The sequence below is a fragment of the Pseudophryne corroboree genome, chromosome 10 (genome assembly GCF_028390025.1).
Source record: "Pseudophryne corroboree isolate aPseCor3 chromosome 10, aPseCor3.hap2, whole genome shotgun sequence".
Lineage (NCBI taxonomy): Eukaryota > Metazoa > Chordata > Amphibia > Anura > Myobatrachidae > Pseudophryne > Pseudophryne corroboree.
Window position 1 is genome coordinate 353,323,046 of NC_086453.1, and position 22,426 is coordinate 353,345,471.

Genomic DNA, 22,426 nt, shown 5'->3' on the forward strand with positions numbered 1-22,426 from the left:
TGAGATGAAATTAATATATATATATATATAATATCACTAGTACTGCAGCCGGACAGGTATATATATTTATTATGTAATGACTGATGACGGACCTGCTGGACACTGTCAGCTCAGCACCGCAGACTGCTACAGTAAGCTACTATAGTAGTATGTATCAAGAAGAAAGAAAAAAAAAAAAAAACAAGGGTAGGTGGTATACAATTATGGATGGACGAGCGACTGCCGACACAGAGGTAGCTACAGCCGTGGACTACCGTACTGTGTCTGCTGCTAATATAGACTGGATGATAATGAGATGAAATTAATATATATATATATATATATATATAATATCACTAGTACTGCAGCCGGACAGGTATATATATTTATTATGTAATGACTGATGACGGACCTGCTGGACACTGTCAGCTCAGCACCGCAGACTGCTACAGTAAGCTACTATAGTATGTATCAAGAAGAAAGAAAAAAAAAAAAAACACGGGTAGGTGGTATACAATTATATATATATACAATTATATATATATATTAAACTGGTGGTGATTAATTAAACTGGTGGTCAGGTCACTGGTCACACTATCAGCAACTTGCAAGTAGTACTCCTAAGCAGACAATCACAATATACTGGTGGTCAGTGTGGTCACAATGGCAGTGTGGCACTCTGGCAGCAAAAGTGTGCACTGTACGTTAAAATATGTACTCCTGCTCTCAGACTCTAACTGCTCCCCACTGTCTCCCCCACAAGTCAGATATACATATACAGTCACACTACACTTCAGCAAGTAGTAGTACTCCTAAAAATGCTCCCCAAAATTACTAAATACTGTGTCTCTCTCTACTCTAGTCTCTTCTCTATAAACGGAGAGGACGCCAGCCACGTCCTCTCCCTATCAATCTCAATGCACGTGTGAAAATGGCGGCGACGCGCGGCTCCTTATATAGAATCCGAGTCTCGCGAGAATCCGACAGCGGGATGATGACGTTCGGGCGCGCTCGGGTTAACCGAGCAAGGCGGGAGGATCCGAGTCGCTCGGACCCGTGAGAAAAAAGCTGAAGTTCGGGCGGGTTCGGATTCCGAGGAACCGAACCCGCTCATCTCTACCTTACATACAGGTTCAGCCCTTTAGATTTCCGGGCAGTGCAGGAGACCAGGAAGCTCCCATGAGCCTTTGCGTGTAATTCAGTGCACTGCCCTATTGCTCGGCAGGCACTCCGTCCTCCTTGGCTCCAGTATACAACTGCGTGTGCCTCCCATTAATACACAGGTCATCAGGTCATATTTTGTTTTGTGTGTGCTGTAACCCAGGGTACTATACAATTTTTATGTTATTTTTATAAGTACTGTGACACTGCAAGTCAGGCCGCAGTATAGTATTTCCTACTTATACATGTATTGTGCGATGCTATCGGTGAAGTCCACCACAGTAGTTATGACATTGACAATGCCATTGACTAGTCATGACATTGACAATGCAAGTCCACCAATGTCATCTGCTAAGGCTTAAGTCAGGGTATTTATAATCATTTAATTTTTAGAGTGGTAAAGAAAAAAAAAGGAAAAGGAAAGCTAGCTGCAGAGGCGGTAAGACAAATTGTACATTCAGAGTCATTACCATAAAACATTCTTGAGGAATGTTTAGAGGTGTCCACGTCAGCTGACATTTCTCACACTGTACTCATAGAGCTGCCTCTTTCACCTCCTTCCACCATTTCTGAAACATCTGCTCATGTGTGGAGCAGTACAAGTAAAGATGGTGATGATAAGGAAGACATAATACAAATTGAGGACTCGTGTGTGGAAGTGGGAAAGGATGAGTAGGATATGTGTTTACTATCTGACAGTGAGGATGTTGATGATGATGATGTTGTTTGTGTAAGTCAGCCACTGGTGGCTGCAGTTGTTGACCATGATAAAGAGAAAGCCATTGTGATGCCTGGGCATAAGACCAAAAAAGACACATCTTGGGTGTGTGATTATTTTTACCCCAATCCTGACAATTCTCATGAAATCATCTACTTCATTTGTGAGGCCAAATTTAGTTCTTGTAGGAACGTTAGCCATCTAGTCACCTCCTCCATGTTACATCATTTGCAGCAAAGACATGAAATTTATTGTACAAGATTAAAATGTAATAATCAGCTCATCATCAACATACTCAGAATAATTACTTAATGGAGGAAGTTGTTCAAAAAATGTTTTGTGGGGGCCCAATCAAAACAGTCAATTCATCCACAAGTGTCCTTGTCGCTGAAATGATTGGTTTGTTAAACTGTGCATGTGCTGTTTAATCTATACAACATAAGGGTGGGAGGGAGGGCCCAAGGTTAATTTCATCTTGCACCTTATTTCTTTGCTTTCTGTGCTCTTTTTTGGTCATAGTTTATAAAACTGATATCCTGTCTGCCAATGCAGTGCCACTCCTAGATGTCCTAGGTGTTTACCCACTTCTGTTGCTTAGCCTAGCCACGCTATGGGAGTGCACTGAGATGCTCTCATTACATTGAATGGGGCAATCCATGTCATGGACACACGTGCTGCCCGGACACTGCAATAGGCACATCTCACCATGCGCACTGAGTTGCAGATGGAGCCACGAATAGCATTTTTTGGCATAGTTTATAAAACTGATATCCTGTCTGCCACTGCAATGTCCCTCCTAGATGTGCCATGTATTTGTGCCACCAACTTTTGTAACTTCCAATCGCTTCCTATTTGTTTTTGTTTATGCCGTTAAGGGACTTGAACGCTCATACTGTACAATGCAGAATATCCTTAATGTCAATTGACCATAGTTTTAACACATTCTATAGCTGTGGTTTTAACATGATTTGCATCTGTATTAACTATTTATTTTAATCGCTCATTCTACAGCATATATAAACTCACAGAACTCTAAAGTCATAAGAACCTTTCTTTTACACATTCGCTTGTGTTTGTATACACTATTTTAATTAATTGATTTATTGGTTTTTTGGGGGGTGAAGGAATAATTTCTGCAGAACAGAGAATGAATAATTTGTGCAGAACACAGTATTTAGCCACCACCTCCCCTCACCACCTTCCCCCTCCCCTGGGAGCCTGCTCATTTCACAGGGAGGGAGGGCAGGTTACAATAAATTTGCAACACAGTACTGTATGTAAATGAAGATTAGATAGAGAACTGCAGTCACTGTGATAGAGACATGAGCTCATGTGTAAATGTTAGCAATGATCCTTTCTCATTGGTGTTACTTATGCTGTGCTATGGGACTTGGATGCTCACATACAGTACAGCACAGATTCGCTACTGTCAATGAACTACAGTCTATGGGACCTCATTGCCACTGTGTATTTTAGATAGTGGAATGAGACGCTCCTGCTGCTTTGCCCTTATTTATGTAAAACCTGTGTGCACACTGCTATTAAATGTGAAGGTATATTACAATAGATAAAGAAAAAAAGTGTCAGGAAAAAATGAACATGCATTCGCACTTTGGGAATCAAACCAGGGACTCTCAGCATGGGAAGCAGTAGACTTCACTACTCAGACACAACACCTCATAATAGATACTCAAGCTCATGTGTAAATGTAAGCAGTGATCCCTTCACATTGGTTTTTGTTTATGCCGTTACAGGACTTGGACGCTCATACAGTACAATACAGTATATCCATAACGTCAATGGACCATAGTTTTAACATGTTTTATAGCTGTAGATCTAAAATGTTTATTTGCATCTGTATGCACTATTATTATTAATTGCTCATTCTACGGGACCTCATTGCCACTGTGTATATTTACCTAGTGTATTGAGGCGCTCTTTCAGCATTGCCCTGATTCTTGCAAAACCAATGCCATCGCTATCTCCATAGCTGTGGGCTTCCATGAGATGCTGGGTAATAAGTGGCATCCATTTTGTGAACCCACTCTGCGATTGAGTCTGGCCTGCTACAGTACTATATGTGTACCGTATGGTGCATAGAATTCGTTTATCCCCATAGCGACTGTGTATTTTAGATAGCAGAATGAGACACTCATATAGCATTGCCCTAATTCATGTAGAACCTGTGTGCATGTTTCTATTGAATGTGAAGGTATATTACAATAGATAAATAAAGTAATTAATAAAGTGTCAGAAAGCAAAAACGGCATTTGCACTTTGGGAATCAAACCCGGGTTTCTGAGCATGGGGAGTGGTAAACTTCAACGCTTGGCCACAATGCCTCATGGGATATGTGGGACATGGACCAATACAGTATCTATAATGTCAATGAACTACAATATTGTTTTAAGACATTAGTTGCCTCTGTATACACTATTTTTATATCTTGCATTGTCTATGGGACTTGGATGCTCACATACAGTAACATGGCAATAGACAAGTGTTTTAACACATTTGTTTGCATCTATATAAAAATATTTTTTATATCGATTCCATCTTACCATTGGTCTGCGTGTACAGTATACAGTACAGTAACATTACAGTCATCACTGACCATTTGCCAGAGCTTGTAGATCAATCTGCCGCTATTTGCTCTAAAGTACTGGATTAGTGGAGCATTAGCCACCCAGTGGTGGAGATGTGTATTTCATGCTGAGTATGCAGTAGTGCCTCAACACTCCTGTCTATGGATAAACTCAACAACCTAAGCTATCGCCTAGGTGCAACTAAACCTCTGTTTAGGCAGAGAAATGGCAAAAATAAGGGAGGCTCCATCTGTACCACATCCAAAAAGGAGTGTAAACACTCATTTTAACTATTATTAATTTTTCAGTTGCCACTATGCTTTATTATTATTTTTATTTCTATTTTTAGTTTTATAACACACATTTAGCGCTCATTCCTTTTATTACATCTAAAAGTGAAAAATTAATAGTACAATAATGTATTCTGTTCAATAGGTGATCACACTGTCACCTGCATTCCAATGACAGATCAGGAGGCTGATAAAACATCATGTGATAACACTGATATCCTGGTTACTGATGAATATAAATACCTGGATGCTGGTGAATACGAACAGAATTCCTGGGCCAGTCACATATAAGAGGGAAGACGTGAGCATCAGCCAGTCTGTGACACAATAATACAAGATGGATTCCAGCTCACATAAATTCTATCCTGAACACGGCTTTGATTCTAGAGAACATCTGGAAACATATTTTTCTAACAAACCAGACATGGCTTTTGGAGATGATACAATGAAATTTCCAATGGAATGTTTACACCGTGCTTTCAATGAGGGTATGTATACTATCCTGACAGAATGTATACTATACTGACCAACTTACCCTAGTGTGAGTGATTGCATGTGCACAGGTGTGTGTTTGGGAATTTAGTGCCTTATTTAGCTTCAGCTGCAATTTTGCAAAACCGCAAATCGGCTGATTATTGGATGACTACGTATGCGATGCGACCGCATTGCATCAGCACGTGCATGAATGCTGAAATGCAGTGCAATTGCAGGGCAAGCAATCTGCGATCACATAGCAGTTGCCAGGAAGTGTCCAATTGTGGGAGGTTAGACAGCATTTGCGAGGAGTGATTGAGAAAATGCAGGCATGTCATGGCCATTTTCAGGATATGCATCTGGCGTTAGCTGTGATTGAAAACATGGCATCAATGCGACTGCAGTCACATATATCCTACGTAGGCATGGGTCAATCGGTATTGTTGATGATGGTCAATGGTTATCGGTTTCTGCGTTTGCACGGCAATTATGCAAATGCATACGCAAAGTTGTGAATGCATTGGTGGCCATCTTTTTCCAATCTGAGCAGCTCTTCACATGCATTTTTTAGCAGAAGCAGCATTTAGAAAATTGCAATATCTGTCTCAATAGCAATCCAGCATGTAGAGTAAAAACCTTTGGTGCTACAGGATGGTGATTCAAATGAAAAGTATGTGTGAATGAATATATAAAATCACCCTCCTGTAGCAGCAAAGGTCTTTACTCTACACGCTGTCTAGGCACCAGAAAAAGTCAGAAAAGATTTTTCCATTAAAACCTAGGCTGCACGGTAACCACTTTGCACTACACGACCCACTTAAGGGAGCGCAGGCCACACCCCCAACTATACGCAATAGCGATCCAAGCTGTATTCTCCAATGGGGCAGGCACTGGTGGTGTAAATTGTAGCATTACTGCCTCACAGCACAGAGATCAAGGGGTTTGATCCCCACAATGGCCATAACTTTGTGGACTTTGTATATTTTCCCCGTGCTTGCGTGGGTTTCCTCTGGGTACTCCAGTTTCTTCTCACAATCCAGAAGCATGCTGGTAGGTTATTTGGCTCCCAGCAAAATTAACCCTTGCATGAATGTGTGTGCGTGTACATGTAGTGGGGAATACAGATTGTAGGCTCCACTGGGGCAGGGACTGATGTGAATGGACAAAACACTCTCTGTACAGCACTGCGGAATATGTGTGCACTATATAAATAACTGGTAATAAATAAATATTCTCTGTACAGCACTTCATAAAATGCTCGGACTATATAAGTAAATTGTAGTTATGATACTTTATGATGCATCTCAGATTATATATTTCTATTTTTAGATGCATTTGTTAAAGGGAAAAATTACCTTTTCATTAACTAAATGCAATGCCTATTATTCTGTCTTTGATGACGGAACATGACTGTGTACAATACATAGTGATTGCCATAGTGTTAGGAATATGCATTATATCATTATATCTACTTACTGACATACTGTAGAGTTATAATGATAATAGTGTAGAAGGAAGAATACCGTGTAATCACATTGTCAGTCCTAGCAGGGGCAAATTGAGCATTTGAAATGGCATCAGGCAAGGCTAACAAAACATTGGCACACTATTATCTCTAGTACACTGGTAAGTCAGGCCAGTGCCATAACTAGACATTTTAGCGCTGTGTGCAAGAAACAGCATTGGCGTCCCCCAAACACACACCATATATAAAACAGGGCCAATGCGCACCATAGGCGCGCACAAAAATATAGGGGAATGGCTTCATGGGGAAGGGGTGTGGACACAGAGCTCCCTTTTACACAGCATGGTAGGCAGAGCTCCCTTTTACACAGCACGGCAGGCAGAGGTTTCTTTTACACAGCACGGCAGGTAGAGCTCCCTTTTACACAGCACGGCAGGCAGAGCTCCCTTTTCCACAGCACGGCAGGCAGAGCTCCCTTTTACACAGCACGGCAGGTAGAGCTCCCTTTTCCACAGCACGACAGTCAGAGATCCCTTTTCCACAGCACGGCAGTCAGAGCTCCCTTTTACACAGCACGGCAGGCAGAGCTCCCTTTTACACAGCACGACAGGCAGAGCTCCCTTTTACACAGCACGGCAGGTAGGGCTCCCTTTTACACAGCATGGCACATCAAGGCCCCCTTTTACACAGCACGGCAGGTCGACTCCCCCTTTTACACAGCACGGCAAGCAGAGTCTCCCTTTTTTCACACACTAGACAAGTAAAGTTCCCCTCCTTTACACATTAGGCAGCAGTCCCCGTATTTTACATATTACAACAACAGAGCCCCCATTTTGTACACATTAGGAACAGTGAGAGAGAGTGACAGTGTGTGTGAGTGAGTGAGTGAGTGTGTATTGTTCACTTGTCATTCACCTGTGCACCGATCCGACTTCCACACAGACAGGCACTCCTAGCTGGGACCTGCAGCCTACAAAAGCGCTACCTCTGCATTACACAGCCGGCGGTGGAAATCACAGTCGGGAGGTGTGCTACAGCATGACAGCTGCAGCACCACTCCCTGTCCCTTACACAGGCACCGGAGTCACAAGTGGGATACGGGGGGGTGCTGCATTACTGCATTGCAGCTGCAGCACCACTCCCCGCCCCTTGCCCGGCTGGTGGCATTCACAGACCGGATACTGGAACGCTGCTGTATGACACCACATGCCAGCTGCAAAGGCGGCTTAAAGCAGGCACCAAAAGCAGGCAGAACTTACACTATTGTCTCACTGGGTACAGCGGCCATGCAGGGGAGGGGGGGGGGGGAGTGCTGTCTGATGGTGCGCCTGCAGTGCATTTACACTGTGGGCAAGTCATCATCGGCAAATACCTAGTTACGGCTCTAATTCAGGCTATAGACCGATATACTCCTTTTCCCAGGGGTGTAGTAAGAGTGGAGGGGTGGGGCATGTCCAGTTTCTGTCCGGGTCCAAATGTGATGCAATGCAGAGACAGTTTGTGTAGTCAAGATAGCAGTTTGGGGCCCCCTTCCTCAGTTATATCCAGATTACTATTTACTACAAATGCCAGGGCTGCATAATAAGCGGCCTTCTAGATGTAGAAGATCAGGACATCTCAGCATGCCCTGCCACAGTTTTGGTATTTTGCCATGCTAAACCTGTTGCTGTGCATGCTGGGATCTGTAGTTCAACAGCAACTTAAGAGCCATTTATTATGCCCATACCTAACATAGACACACACACACTGTAAATAATTTTTTAGTGTTTTCATAGGTTATATTATCAGTCTGCATACTGTATGTTAGGTTAGTGTACCCCATGATCCACATAAAAATATAGAAAAAACAAGACTCGTTACCTTATGTGTAAGAAAACGCACAAATTCACGTTTATACTTTTACACTGCACAGTAGTAGTACCCCTGAGACACCTTACAAAGCACAGTAGTAGTATCCATTAGACATCTTACACAGCACAATAGTAGCAAACCTTAGACACCTTACATCGCACAGGTCAGTAGTAGTAGCCATTAGACACCTTTCTATACACCGCATAGTAGTAGTACCGATTAGACACCTTACACCACACAGTAATAGTAGCCCTTAGGCACCTTACACCGCACAGCAGTAGGACCCCTTAGACACCTTACACCGCACAGTAGTAGTACCCCTGAGACACGTTACACCGCACAGCAAAAGTACCTCTTAGACACCTTACACAGCACAGAAGTAGTACCCCTGAGACATCTTACATTGCACAGTAGTAGCACCCCTTAGACACATTACACCACACAGTAGTAGTAGTAGTAGTACCCCTTAGACACCATAAACAGCACAGCAGTAGTACCCCTTTGACACCTTACACAGCACAGTAAAAGTACCTCTTAGACACCTTAGACTGCACAGTAGTAGTAACCTTTTAGACACCTTAAATCGCACAGTAGTAGTATCCCTTAGACACCTTACACTGCACAGTAGTAGTACCCCTTAGACACCTTACAGAGCACAGTGGTAGTACCCCGATACACCTTAAACAGCACAGAAGTAGTACTCCTTAGACACCTTACACCAAACAGTAGTAGTACCCCCTAGGACACCTTACACAGCACAGTAGTAGTACTCTTTAGACACCTTACACCGCACAGTAGTACTGCTCCTTAGACACCTTACACCGCACAGTAGTACTGCTCCTTAGACACCTTACACCGCACAGTAGTAGTACCCCTTAGACACCTTACACCGCACAGCAGTAGAAACCCTTAGACATCTTACACCGCACAGTAGTAGTACCCCTGAGAAACCTTAAGCAACACAGTAGTTGTACTTCTTAAACACCTTACACTGCACAGTAGTAGTACCCCTTAGATAACTTAAACAGCACAGTAGTAGAACCCTGTAGACACCATACACTGCACAGTAGAAGTTCACCTTATACATCTTACACTGCACAGTAGTAGTACCAATTAGACACCTTATACCACACAGTAATAGTACCCCTTAGACTCATTACAATGCAGAGTAGTAGAACCCCTTAGACACCTTACACTGAACAGTAGTAGTACCCCTTAGACACCTTACACTGCACAGTAGTAGTACCCCTTAGACACCTTACACCGCACAGTAGTAGTACCCCTTAGACACCTTACACCGCACAGTAGTAGTACCCCTTAGACACCTTACACTGCACAGTAGTAGTACCCCTTAGACACCTTACACTGAACAGTAGTAGTACCCCTTAGACACCTTACACCGCACAGTAGTAGTACCCCTTAGACACCTTACACTGAACAGTAGTAGTACCCCTTAGACACCTTACACCGCACAGTAGTAGTACCCCTTAGACACCTTACACTGAACAGTAGTAGTATCCCTTAGACACCTTACACCGCACAGTAGTTGTACCCCTTAGACACCTTACACCACACAGCAATAGTTCCCCTTAGACACCCTATACCAGACAGTAGTAGTACCCATTATACACCTTACACCGCACAGTATTAGTAACCCTTAGACACCTTACACAGCACAGTAGTAGTACCCCTTAGACACCTTACACTGAACAGTAGTAGTACCCCTTAGACACCTTACACCGCACAGTAGTAGTACCCCTTAGACACCTTACACTGAACAGTAGTAGTATCCCTTAGACACCTTACACCGCACAGTAGTAGTACCCCTTAGACACCTTACACCGCACAGTAGTAGTACCCCTTAGACACCTTACACCGCACAGTAGTAGTACCCCTTAGACACCTTACACTGAACAGTAGTAGTACCCCTTAGACACCTTACACCGCACAGTAGTAGTACCCCTTAGACACCTTACACTGAACAGTAGTAGTACCCCTTAGACACCTTACACCACACAGCAATAGTTCCCCTTAGACACCCTATACCAGACAGTAGTAGTACCCATTATACACCTTACACCGCACAGTATTAGTAACCCTTAGACACCTTACACAGCACAGTAGTAGTACCCCTTAGACATCTTACACAGCACAGTAGTAGTACCCCTAAAACACTTTACATGGCACAACAGTAGTACCCCTTAGACACCTTACGCCACACAGTAGTATTATCCCTTAGACGCCTTACAGAGCACAGTAGTAGTACCCCTGAGAAACCTTATACAGCACAGTAGTAGAACTCCTAAAACACTTTAAATTGCACAGCAGTAGTACCCCTTATACACATTACACCGACCAGCATTAGTACTCCTTAGACACCTTACACTGCACTGTAGTAATACCCCTTAAACACATTACAATGCGCAGTAGTAGTATACCTTAGACACCTTACACTGCACTGTAGTAATACCCCATAAACACATTACAATGCGCAGTAGTAGTATACCTTAGACACCTTACACTGCACTGTAGTAATACCCCTTAAACACATTACAATGCGCAGTAGTAGTATACCTTAGACACCTTATACCGCACAGTAGTAGTAGTATCCCTTAAACACCAAACATCGCACAGTAGTCCTGCACCTTAGACACCTTACACCGCACAGTAGTAGTACTCTTAGGATTCCTTACACCGCACAGCTGTAGTACCCCTTATTCATCTTACACAGCACAGTAGTAGTACCCCTTAGATACCTTACACCACACAGCAGTAGTACCCCTTAGACACCTTACACCACACAGTAGTAGTACCCCTTAGACACCTTACACCAGTAGTAGTATCCCATGTACAAATTGCAACACAGTAGTAGTACTCAATAGACACCTTACAAGGCACAGCAGTAGTATCCCATATACACTTTTCACTACAGTAGTAGTACACAATAGACACCTTACACCACACAGCTACAGTACCCTACATACACATAGCTCCACAGTAGTAGCACCCCATAAACACATTTTGCATCAGGAGTAGCACACAATAGATATCATATTCTGCACAGCAGTAATACCTTATATACATATTGTGCCACAGTAGCAGTACCCAATGTGCACATTGTGTCTTAGTAGAAGTACACAATAGACACATTACACTGCACAGCAGTAGTATCCCATACACATATGGCACCACAGTAACAGTACCTCATATACACATTGCACCACAGTAGCAGAACCCCATACACATATTGCACCACAGTAGCAGTACCCCATATACACATTGCACCACAGTAGCAGTACCCCATACACATATTGCATCACAGTAGCAGTACCCCATACACATATTGCACCACAGTAACAGTACCTCATATACACATTGCACCACAGTAGCAGAACCCCATACACATATTGCACCACAGTAGCAGTACCCCATATACACATTGCACCACAGTAGCAGTACCCCATACACATATTGCATCACAGTAGCAGTACCCCATACACATATTGCATCACAGTAGCAGAACCCCATACACATAACATACCACAGTAGTAGTACCCCACATACACATTGTGCAACAGTAGCAGTACCCCATACACATATTGCATCACAGTAGCAGAACCCCATATACACATTGTGCCACAGTAGTAGTACCCCATATACACATTTAGCCACAGTGGTAGTACACAAACCTTTCACTGCGTAGTATTAGTACACCATATGCACAATGTGCCACATAGTATTAGTGTTGGTCCACAATCCACCTTAATGTCCTTAACATGGTTGAGTCAGAGACTGAAGACAGACCAAAACAGTCAAATCAATTCTAGTCAAATTACAGCTGTCCTCCTGGCCAGGCTTCTTGGAGTAGAGTGACACTTAATAAATTGCAGGCAGAACATATGAGGTACTGTAAGAAGTCATCTGTCAAAATCAGGTGGTATTTGATATGCTGACCGATGTGATCCCAAAGCACAGTATACCGGCTCTGGAATCCCAACAGCCAGCATACCAACAACTATTCTCCCTCTTGGGGAAGAAGAATAAATAGCGTGGCGCACCACCGTGCCCGCAAGGGGATCTTTTTCGGTATGTTGGGTGCCAGGATCCCCATTGCCAGCATAACATACTACACCCATCAAAATCTGTGTCCTTCAGTCCTCACTGCAGTCTGCGTTAGATGTCAGCTCATGATACCCAGAATGTCATGCCACCCATAGCCCTGCTCTGGTGCCAGCACCGCCCACTATGCAGGGGATTGAGAGGCTGGACCCTAAAGGTTAAGATTTTAAAATGCTACTAAAAGTAACCTATGGACACCTCCGGACGCTCTGCCCAATGAAATACAGTAAAATCCAGTGGCTATGTCCCTGCTCCATTCTACTCCCCCTATTTGCCCATTGGTGGCTTCCTGCCCACCCCTGTACAGTCTGTAGAGGAAGTGGGGCAGTGGGAACGTTTTGTCTAAGTAAACACTTTGTTGGGACTCGACCGGGTATGATGCCCTTGCCGGCGGCACCTCCCTCTGCTCCAAGTGACATATGGCTAAAGGGGCAGGGCTAAGTACAGCTGACTTTATATAGGGACACAATAAATATCCCTGGACAGCAGCCGTTATGACCCCTTGGTACTGGATCTTTGTATGAAGTACTGAGCCCTAAGCGAGCGCCAAGTTTGGCTAGTGGTAAAGTAGGCCCTGCTAGTAAGCAGTGGCAATAGTTTATTTCAATGACAAGTTCTGTTTTGCTTCATATACAGACTCAGTTGCACACAGATATACAAGTGTTGCACATCACATTAATCAGCACAGTCTCCTAGTACGTGTTAGATGATTGAGCTTGACACTATCAGAGTTGCATGGGAACTGGTGGCTCGCTTGTGCCAGGCATCATTGATAACTACAGATGGTCATGCTACAGTCTTGCTGCTTATAGCAGTATACAGTAGTGGAATCATGATGCATACACCCCACGACATCGCTAGCCAGCTCTCATTAGAATGAACGAATGGGTGGCTGCATACACACGCAATCACCACCCCCCAATTAAAAGCTAACAAAGCATTGTGTACGCAACACTATGAGCATCGCAGTCACAACGTACTGGGACACATCTGTCTGCATGTTTTCTAGGGCATAGCAATCAATGGTGCAGGCAGTGCAGCTGCTATGGGGCCCAGGGCGTTACATGTGTAATATACATTATTCATCATTGGGTGGTTCAAATATTTGCTTTGGAGCCTGTAATCTATCTAGTTATGCCTATGGACATGTTCATTGTAATTTGGTATAAAAGGAACTGGAGGGGAATGTTGCATAATGTTGTTATTATTATTATTATTATTATTATTATTATTATCAGTTATTTTATATAGCGCACACATATTCCGCAGCGCTTTACAGAGAATATTTGGCCAATCACATACAATAGGTCCCTGCCCCAGCGGAGCTTACAATCTATATTCCCTACCACATGTACATGCGCACACATTCATACTAGGGTTAATTTTTTTTTGTTTGGATCCAATTGACCTACCAGTATATTTTTGGATTGTGGGAGGAAACCGGTAGTACCCGGAGGAAACCCACGCAAGTACGGGGAGAATATACAAACTCCGCACAGGTAGAGCCATGGTGGGAATCGAACCCATGACCTCTGTGCTGTGAGGCAGTAATGCTAACCATTACACCATCCGTACTGCCCAAATATGAACTGGGGCTCTGAAATGTGGCACAATATGAAGTAAAGGCACTATAGTGTGGCATAATATGAACTGAGGACACTATGTCATAATGTGAATTCATACTGTGTGGCATTATGTGTACTGGCAGCCCTACAATGTGACTTAATGTGAAATAGAGCACTACTATGGTTCAGAAAATGATTTAATTCACTGCTATGGGGCATAATATAAACCAAGGCACTACTATGGGCCATAACATGTACTAGGGTACTATTATGGGGCATAACATGTACTAGGGTACTATTATGGGGCATAACATGTACTAGGGTACTATTATGGGGCATAACATGTACTAGGGTACTATTATGGGGCATAACATGTACTAGGGTACTATTATGGGGCATAACATGTACTAGGGTACTATTATGGTGCAAAAGTTTGCAATTGCTGTGGAGAGGTGTCTCTATAGAAGCATTTGTGCAGCGGCCCAAAATGTTGTTATGGGACCCACAAAGTTCTGGCTACGCCCCTGTTCTAAGAGTTTACATTATGGCACATTATGGGCACTTCTGAGGTCTTTAAATGTGTATGGGTCTCATTCAGACCTGGAAGGCACCATGCAGTCACTCCCAGCGGCCACATCCAGGTATTCTGCGCATGCGAACTGGCCAGTACGTGACCTTACAAAATGTGATTCACAGCGTATGCAGCCATCTGCTTACCCCCAATGTGTTTAGTCAGGAAAGGGGGCTGCCAGTTACTGATAATGCTGCTCAAATAACTTCTTATATACCTCATACAATACACCGAAGGGTACGAGAAAACTATTGGCAGGGATCAGTTTAGCTGGGTGCACTCTATCCCATTCACAATAGTGTTGTACAGGTTGAGTATCCCTTATCCAAAATGCTTGGCACCAAAAGTATTTTGGATATCGGATTTTTATGTATTTTGGAATAATTGCATACCATAATGAGATATCATGGTGATGGGACCCAAGTTTAAGCACAGAATACATTTATGTTACATATACACCTTAAAGGTCATTTTAGCCAATATATTTTCTCTAACGTCCTAGAGGATGCTGGGGACTCCGTAAGGACCATGGGGAATAGACGGGCTCCACAGGAGATAGGGCACTTTAAGAAAGACTTTGGATTCTGGGTGTGCACTGGCTCCTCCCTCTATGCCCCTCCTCCAGACCTCAGTTTTAGACTGTGCCCAGAGGAGAATGGGTGCACTGCAGGGAGCTCCCCTGAGTTTCCTGTTTAGAAAGCATTTTTGTTAGGATTTTTTCTCTTTTTCAGGGAGCACTGCTGGCAACAGGCTCCCTGCATCGAGGGACTGAGGAGAGAGGAGCAGACCTACTTAAATGTTAGGCTCTGCATCCTCGGCTAATGGACACCATTAGCTCCAGAGGGAATGAACACAGGTTGGTCCTGGGCGTTCACCCCAGAGCCGCTCCGCTGTTCTCCTCACAGAGCCAGAAGAAACGAAGACAGAATACGTCTCGGGCGGCAGAAGCCTTCGGTGCTTCACAGAGGTAACGCACAGCACTGCAACTGTGCGTCATTGCACCACTACACCTCACACACTCCGGTCACTGTATGCGTGCAGGGCGCAGGGGGGGGGGGGGGGGGCGCCCTGGGCAGCAATATAAAACCTCTCCTATGGCAAAAGAGTATATACATGTACAGGTGGGCACTGTACATGTATATAAAAGAGCCCCCGCCATTTTTTAGTAAGTTTGAGCGGGATAGTAGCCCGCCACCGAGGGGGCGGGGCTTCTCCCACAGCACTCACCAGCGCCATTTTCTCTACACAGCTCCGCTGAGAGGAAGCTCCCCGGACTCTCCCCTGCTTGACACACGGTGAAAGGGGGTTTTAAAGTAGAGGGGGGCACATTATTGGCGTTATACACTACAAACAGCGCTACTGGGTAAACATTCTGTGTTTTTCTCCAGGGTAATATAGCGCTGGGGTGTGTGCTGTCATACTCTCTATCTGTCTCTCCAAAAGGCCTCAGGGGAACCTGTCTTCAGAAAAGAGATTCCCTGTGTGTGTGTGTGCAGTGTGTCGGTACGTGTGTGTCGACATGTTTGACGAGGAAGGCTCACCTAAGGAGGAGGGGGAGTGCATGATGGTCAGGTCGCCATCGGCAATGCCGACACCGGACTGGGTGGATATGTGGAATGTCTTGAATACTAATGTGAATTTACTGCATAAACGATTAGACAAGGCTGAAGCTAGGGATCAGTCAGGTAGTCAGACCATGCCTGTCCCTGTGGCACCAGGACCTTTGGGATCTCAAAAATGCACCATATCCCAGATCACTGACACAGATATCAACACAGAGACTGACTCTAGTGTCGACTATGAGGATGCAAAATTACAGCCGAAGGTGGCAAAAGGTATTCGTTACATGATTGTGGCCATTAAAGAGGTTTTGTATATCACTGAGGAACCCCCTGTCCCTGACACGAGGGTACACATGTATAATGGGAAAAAGCCTGAGGTCACTTTCCCGTCCTCATTTGAACTAGGCGACTTGTGCGAGAAGGCTTGGGAAACTCCAGATAGGAGACTACAAGTTCCCAAAAGGATTCTTGTGGCGTATCCCTTTCCGCAAAAGGATAGGATACGATGGGAATCATCGCCGAAGGTAGACAAGGCGCTGACACGCTTATCCAAGAAGGTTTCACTGCCTTCTCAGGATACGGCTTCCCTCAAGGATCCTGCTGATCGTAAGCAGGAGGTTACCAGAAAGCACATTTACACACATTCCGGTACTATCGTTAGGCCGGCTATGGCATCGGCCTGGGTGTGTAGTGCTATTGCGGCATGGACAGATTCCTTATCTACGGAACTTGAAACCCTAGATAAGGATTCCATTCAAATGACCCTAGAGCATATCAAAGATGCTGCTTTATATATGAGGGATGCTCAAAGAGACATTTGTTTACTAAGCTCCAGAATAAATGCTATGTCTATTTCTGCTAGGCGACTCCTGTGGACCCGACAGTGGACGGGGGATGCTGACTCAAAGCGGCATATGGAGTCGTTTCCTTACAAGGGGGAGGAGTTGTTTGGAGAAGGGCTCTCGGACCTTGTCTCTACTGCTACGGCCGGTAAATCGAATTTCTTACCTTATGTCCCCCCGCAGCATACAAAAAAGGCACATCATTATCAGATGCAGTCCTTTCGTTCCAATAAAAACAAGAAGGTACGGGGATCGTCCTTCATTGCCAGAGGAAGAGGCAGGGGTAAAAAGCTGCATACAGCTAGTTCCCAGGAGCAGAAGTCCTCCCCTACATCAGCAAAGTCCACCGCATGACGCTGGGGCATCCCGGGGGGAGTCAGCTCAAGTGGGGGCGCGTCTTCGATTTTTCAGACAGGTCTGGGTTCACTCACAGGTGGATCCCTGGGCTTTATATTGTTTCTCAGGGATACAGGCTGGAATTCGAAGACGTGTCTCCTCGCCGGTTTTTCAAATCGTCTCTGCCAACTTCCCCGTCAGAAAAGGAGTTAGTGTTGAATGCAATTCAAAAATTGTATCTTCAACAGGTGATAGTCAAAGTTCCTCTTCTCCAGCAAGGAAAGGGGTATTACTCAACCCTGTTTGTGGTCCCGAAACCGGATAGTTCGGTCAGACCCATTCTGAATCTAAAATCCCTGAACTTGTACTTGAAGAAGTTCAAGTTCAAGATGGAATCGCTCAGAGCGATCATCGCCAGCCTGGAAGGGGGGGATTGGATGGTGTCCCTGGACATAAAGGATGCTTACCTTCATGTTCCGATCTTCCCTCTTCATCAGGCGTTCCTGAGATTTGCAATACAGGACTGTTATTACCAATTTCAGACGTTGCCGTTTGTGTTTTCCACAGCCCCGAGAATTTTCACCAAGGTAATGGCGGAAATGATGGTGCTTCTGCGCAAGCAGGGGGTCACAATTATCCCATACTTGGACGATCTCCTCATAAAGGCGAGATCTCGGGAGAGGTTGCTGGACAGCGTGTAGCTGTCGGTGAGGATGTTGCAGGGGCACGGCTGGATTCTCAATTTACCGAAGTCCCAGCTAGTCCCTACAATGTGCCTGACGTTTCTGGGTCTGATTCTAGACACAGACCAGAAAAAGGTGTTTCTTCCGATGGAAAAGGCTGAGGAGCTCATAGCCCTGGTCAGGAACCTATTAAAGCCAAAAACGGTTTCAGTGCATCATTGCTCACGTGTCCTAGGGAAGATGGTGGCATCGTACAAGGCCATCCCCTTCAGCAGGTTCCACGCGAGGACTTTTCAATGGGATCTACTGGACAAATCGTCCGGGTCCCGTTTACAAATGCAGCAGAGGATCACCCTGTCTCCCAGAGCCAGGGTATCTCTTCTGTGGTGGCTGCACAGTGCTCACCTTCTAGAAGGCCGCAGGTTTGGAATTCAGGACTGGATCCTGGTGACCACGGACGCAAGCCTCCGAGGGTGGGGAGCAGTCACACTGGGAAGAAATTTCCAAGGTCTCTGGTCAAATCTAGAAACTGGTCTCCCCATCAACGTCCTGGAGTTGAGGGCCAAGCACCATTGCTTCGGGACAAACCGGTTCTGATTCAGTCAGACAATGTCACAGCAGTGGCTCACGTAAACCGCCAAGGCGGCACAAGGAGCAGGGTGGCCATGGCAGAAGCGACCAGGATTCTTCGCTGGGTGGAAAGCCATGTAAGCGCCCTATCAGCAGTATTCATCCCAGGGGTGGACAACTGGGAAGCGGACTTCCTCAGCAGACATGACCTGCATCCAGGAGAGTGGGGACTTCATCCAGAAGTCTTCGCACAGATCGTGGGTCGGTGGGGACTGCCTCAGATCGACATGATGGCGTCCCGTCTCAACAAAAAGCAAAAGCGGTATTGCGCCAGGTCCAGGGACCCTCAGGCGGTAGCAGTAGACGCTCTAGTGACACCTTGGGTGTTCGGATCGGTCTATGTGTTCCCGCCTCTACCTCTCATACCCAAGGTGTTGAGAATAATAAGGCTAAGAGGAGTCAGAACGATCCTCATTGTTCCGGATTGCCCAAGAAGGAATGGTTATCCGGATCTACAAGAGTTGCTCACAGAAGATCCGTGGCCTCTTCCCCTATGGCAGGATCTGCTGGAGCAGGGGCCCTGTCTGTTCCAAGACTTACCGCGGCTGCGTTTGACGGCATGGCGGTTGAACGCCGGATCCTAGTGGAAAAAGGTATTCCGGAGGAGGTCATTCCTACCCTGATCAAGGCTAGGAAGGACGTGACATCGAAACATTATCACCGTATATGGCGAAAATATGTGTCTTGGTGTGAGGCCAGAACTGCTCCTATGGAGGAGTTCCATTTGGGCCGACTGCTTCACTTCTTACAAACGGGAGTGAATTTGGGCTTGAAATTAGGGTCCATAAAGGTCCAAATTTCGGCCTTATCCATTTTCTCCCAAAAAGAATTGGCTTCTCTGCCTGAAGTACAGACATTTGTGAAGGGGGTACTACATATCCAGCCTCCCTTTGTACCTCCGGTGGCGCCTTGGGATCTTAACATGATATTAAGTTTCCTCAAGTCACCTTGGTTTGAACCACTCAAGACGGTGGAATTGAAATATCTCACTTGGAAAGTGGTTATGTTATTGGCCTTGGCTTCTGCAAGGCGTGTTTCGGAATTGGCGGCTTTGTCATATAAAAGCCCCTACCTGGTTTTTCATGTGGATAGGGCAGAATTGAGGACTCGTCCTCAATTTCTGCCAAAGGTGGTCTCATCTTTTCATATAAACCAACCTATTGTCGTGCCTGTGGCTACACGGGACTTGGGGGATTCCGAGTCCCTGGATGTGGTCAGGGCTTTGAAGATTTATATCTCCAGAACAGCTAGGATCAGGAAGACTGAAGCTCTGTTTGTTCTGTATGCGGCCAACAAGGTTGGCGCTCCTGCTTCAAAGCAGACAATTGCTCGCTGGATCTGTAATACGATTCAGCAGGCGTATTCTACGGCTGGATTGCCATTGCCTAAATCGGTTAAGGCCCATTCCACTAGGAAGGTGGGCTCTTCTTGGGCGGCTGCCTGAGGAGTCTCGGCATTACAGTTGTGCTGAGCAGCTACTTGGTCGGGGTGTCAAAGTCAGAAAAATATCACGCTGCACGTTGCCATATATTCACCTCATGCGCGTGCCTGCTGCACGTGCACATTCTCTCCCGTGCGTGCGGATACTCGCAGCCGCGTGATGGCGCCTCGGCCATGCGCTCGAGCGCGTGGTATGTGCATTTACGGTAGAGTTTGTGTGCGTCTAGCGGGCGACTCAATCGTTAAATAATAACACCAAATAGTATGTTTTATAGATAATGTTCCCCTTAATAATGACTGTAAGTTTGTTTAATGTAAATGGTCGCTGGACAGAGGAATTCCTCTTTGTATGGTACGAAGGGTCAGACAGGGTTTGAACAGCTGTGTCTGGTACCTAACTAAAGAACATTTTAATAGCAACAATCCGGTGTTGGTTAGGTAAAGATTAATCGCTCCTGCGTATAGTTATGGCCATTAGTAGATTCTGGACATTTCATATATTTGCGATTCATTACCCATGCGGCGGGAATCTTCAGATTCCCTCCCACCTGAGCAGTTTGATATAGTCACAGCCCACCTGTTCAAACTAACCTATGACCTTTTGTTATGATGCGAGGAGACATTCCTGTGTCCAATGAACAATGAGATTATAGGTCCCTTTGTAGTATACTGTACTCAGTGTATATAAGATCAGCCAGCCTGGGCAGCTCCCTCACTCTCCACAAATGGTTTTCATATTGACTAACTCGGAGCTGGTACCAGGCTGCGCAGCGATCATTCCCAGTGTGTGTAAGTAATTCTCTGTAATCATCTCGCTCTTTGTTTGTATTGGCCACATTCTCTCTCTCTCTCTGTTTAGTATAAGATTGTAACGTTATTGTATATTTTTGTCTAGATATTCTGTTAGAATTATATGTTAGCTTGTAGTGTATGACTTGTAACTGTTATCCCTTTTCAATATAACTAAAAGCTTGTTAGTAAAGGTGTTGGAACCTTAGCACGGTATCGTGTGTTCATTACATTGCAGAGGGTAATAGGACATCTCGATCGCTCAAACAGCTTTAGTATTAACAAGGTTAAGCAGCGTTATATCGCTACAGTCTTTCAGTACAAGGTTTACAGTATAAGAGTATCCTTTCTGTGTGTTACATTCAAGGTTTACTGATTGTCATCTTGTGAGCGTCTGCGCCGCTCGTGATCTCCTCGTGGTCTCGAGCGTCCGCTACGCTGGTAGCGTAGCATTACGGTAGTCGCTCGCCTATAGCGTGCTCGACACCCAGCGTAAGCTGTGAGCGAGCGTGCCGCATGTGCGTCTCGATCACGGCCGAGCGTTTGCTACGCTAAGTGCGTACCCTTACGGTACCCCATACGCCAATTGCGTATTAAGTCTCTTACCCATATAGTGAAGGTTATAAGGTAATCAAAGTCAGCATTATCAGGGGTCAAACACCTTTGCAAAGTTCTATAAGTTTGATACCCTGGCTGAGGAGGACCTCCTATTTGCTCAGTCGGTGCTGTAGAGTCATCCGCACTCTCCCGCCCATTTGGGAGCTTTGGAATAATCCCCATGGTCCTTACGGAGTCCCCAGCATCCTCTAGGACGTTAGAGAAAATAAGATTTTACTTACTGGTAAATCTATTTCTCGTAGTCCGTAGAGGATGCTGGGCGCCCGTCCCAAGTGCGGACTTCTTCTGCAAGACTTGTATATAGTTATTGCTTACATAAGGGTTATGTTATAGCTTCATCGGTATGAACCTAGGCTATGTTGTTGTTCATGCTGTTAACTGGATAGTTATCACAGGTTGTACGGTGTGATTGGTGTGGCTGGTATAAATCTTGCCCTTAGATTAACTAAAATCCTTTCCTCGTACTGTCCGTCTCCTCTGGGCACAGTTTCCCTAACTGAGGTCTGGAGGAGGGGCATAGAGGGAGGAGCCAGTGCACACCCAGAATCCAAAGTCTTTCTCAAGGTGCCCTATCTCCTGCGGAGCCCGTCTATTCCCCATGGTCCTTACGGAGTCCCCAGCATCCTCTACGGACTACGAGAAATAGATTTACCGCTAAGTAAAATCTTATTTTATAACTTTGTGCATTAAACAAAGTGTGTCTACATTCACACAATTCATGTATGTTTCATATACACCTTATACACAC

General features: G+C 45.1%; 1 protein-coding gene across 1 annotated transcript in view; it reads left to right on the plus strand.

The window, feature by feature from the left end:
- Positions 1 to 5,070: 5,070 nt before the first annotated feature.
- The window catches only part of LOC134965635 (indolethylamine N-methyltransferase-like), a 78,374-nt gene continuing 61,018 nt past the window's right edge, over positions 5,071 to 22,426 (plus strand). The window contains exon 1 of the mRNA XM_063941972.1: positions 5,071 to 5,221. Coding sequence (XP_063798042.1) covers positions 5,071 to 5,221 — 151 coding nt within the window. The remainder of the gene's footprint in view (positions 5,222 to 22,426) is intronic.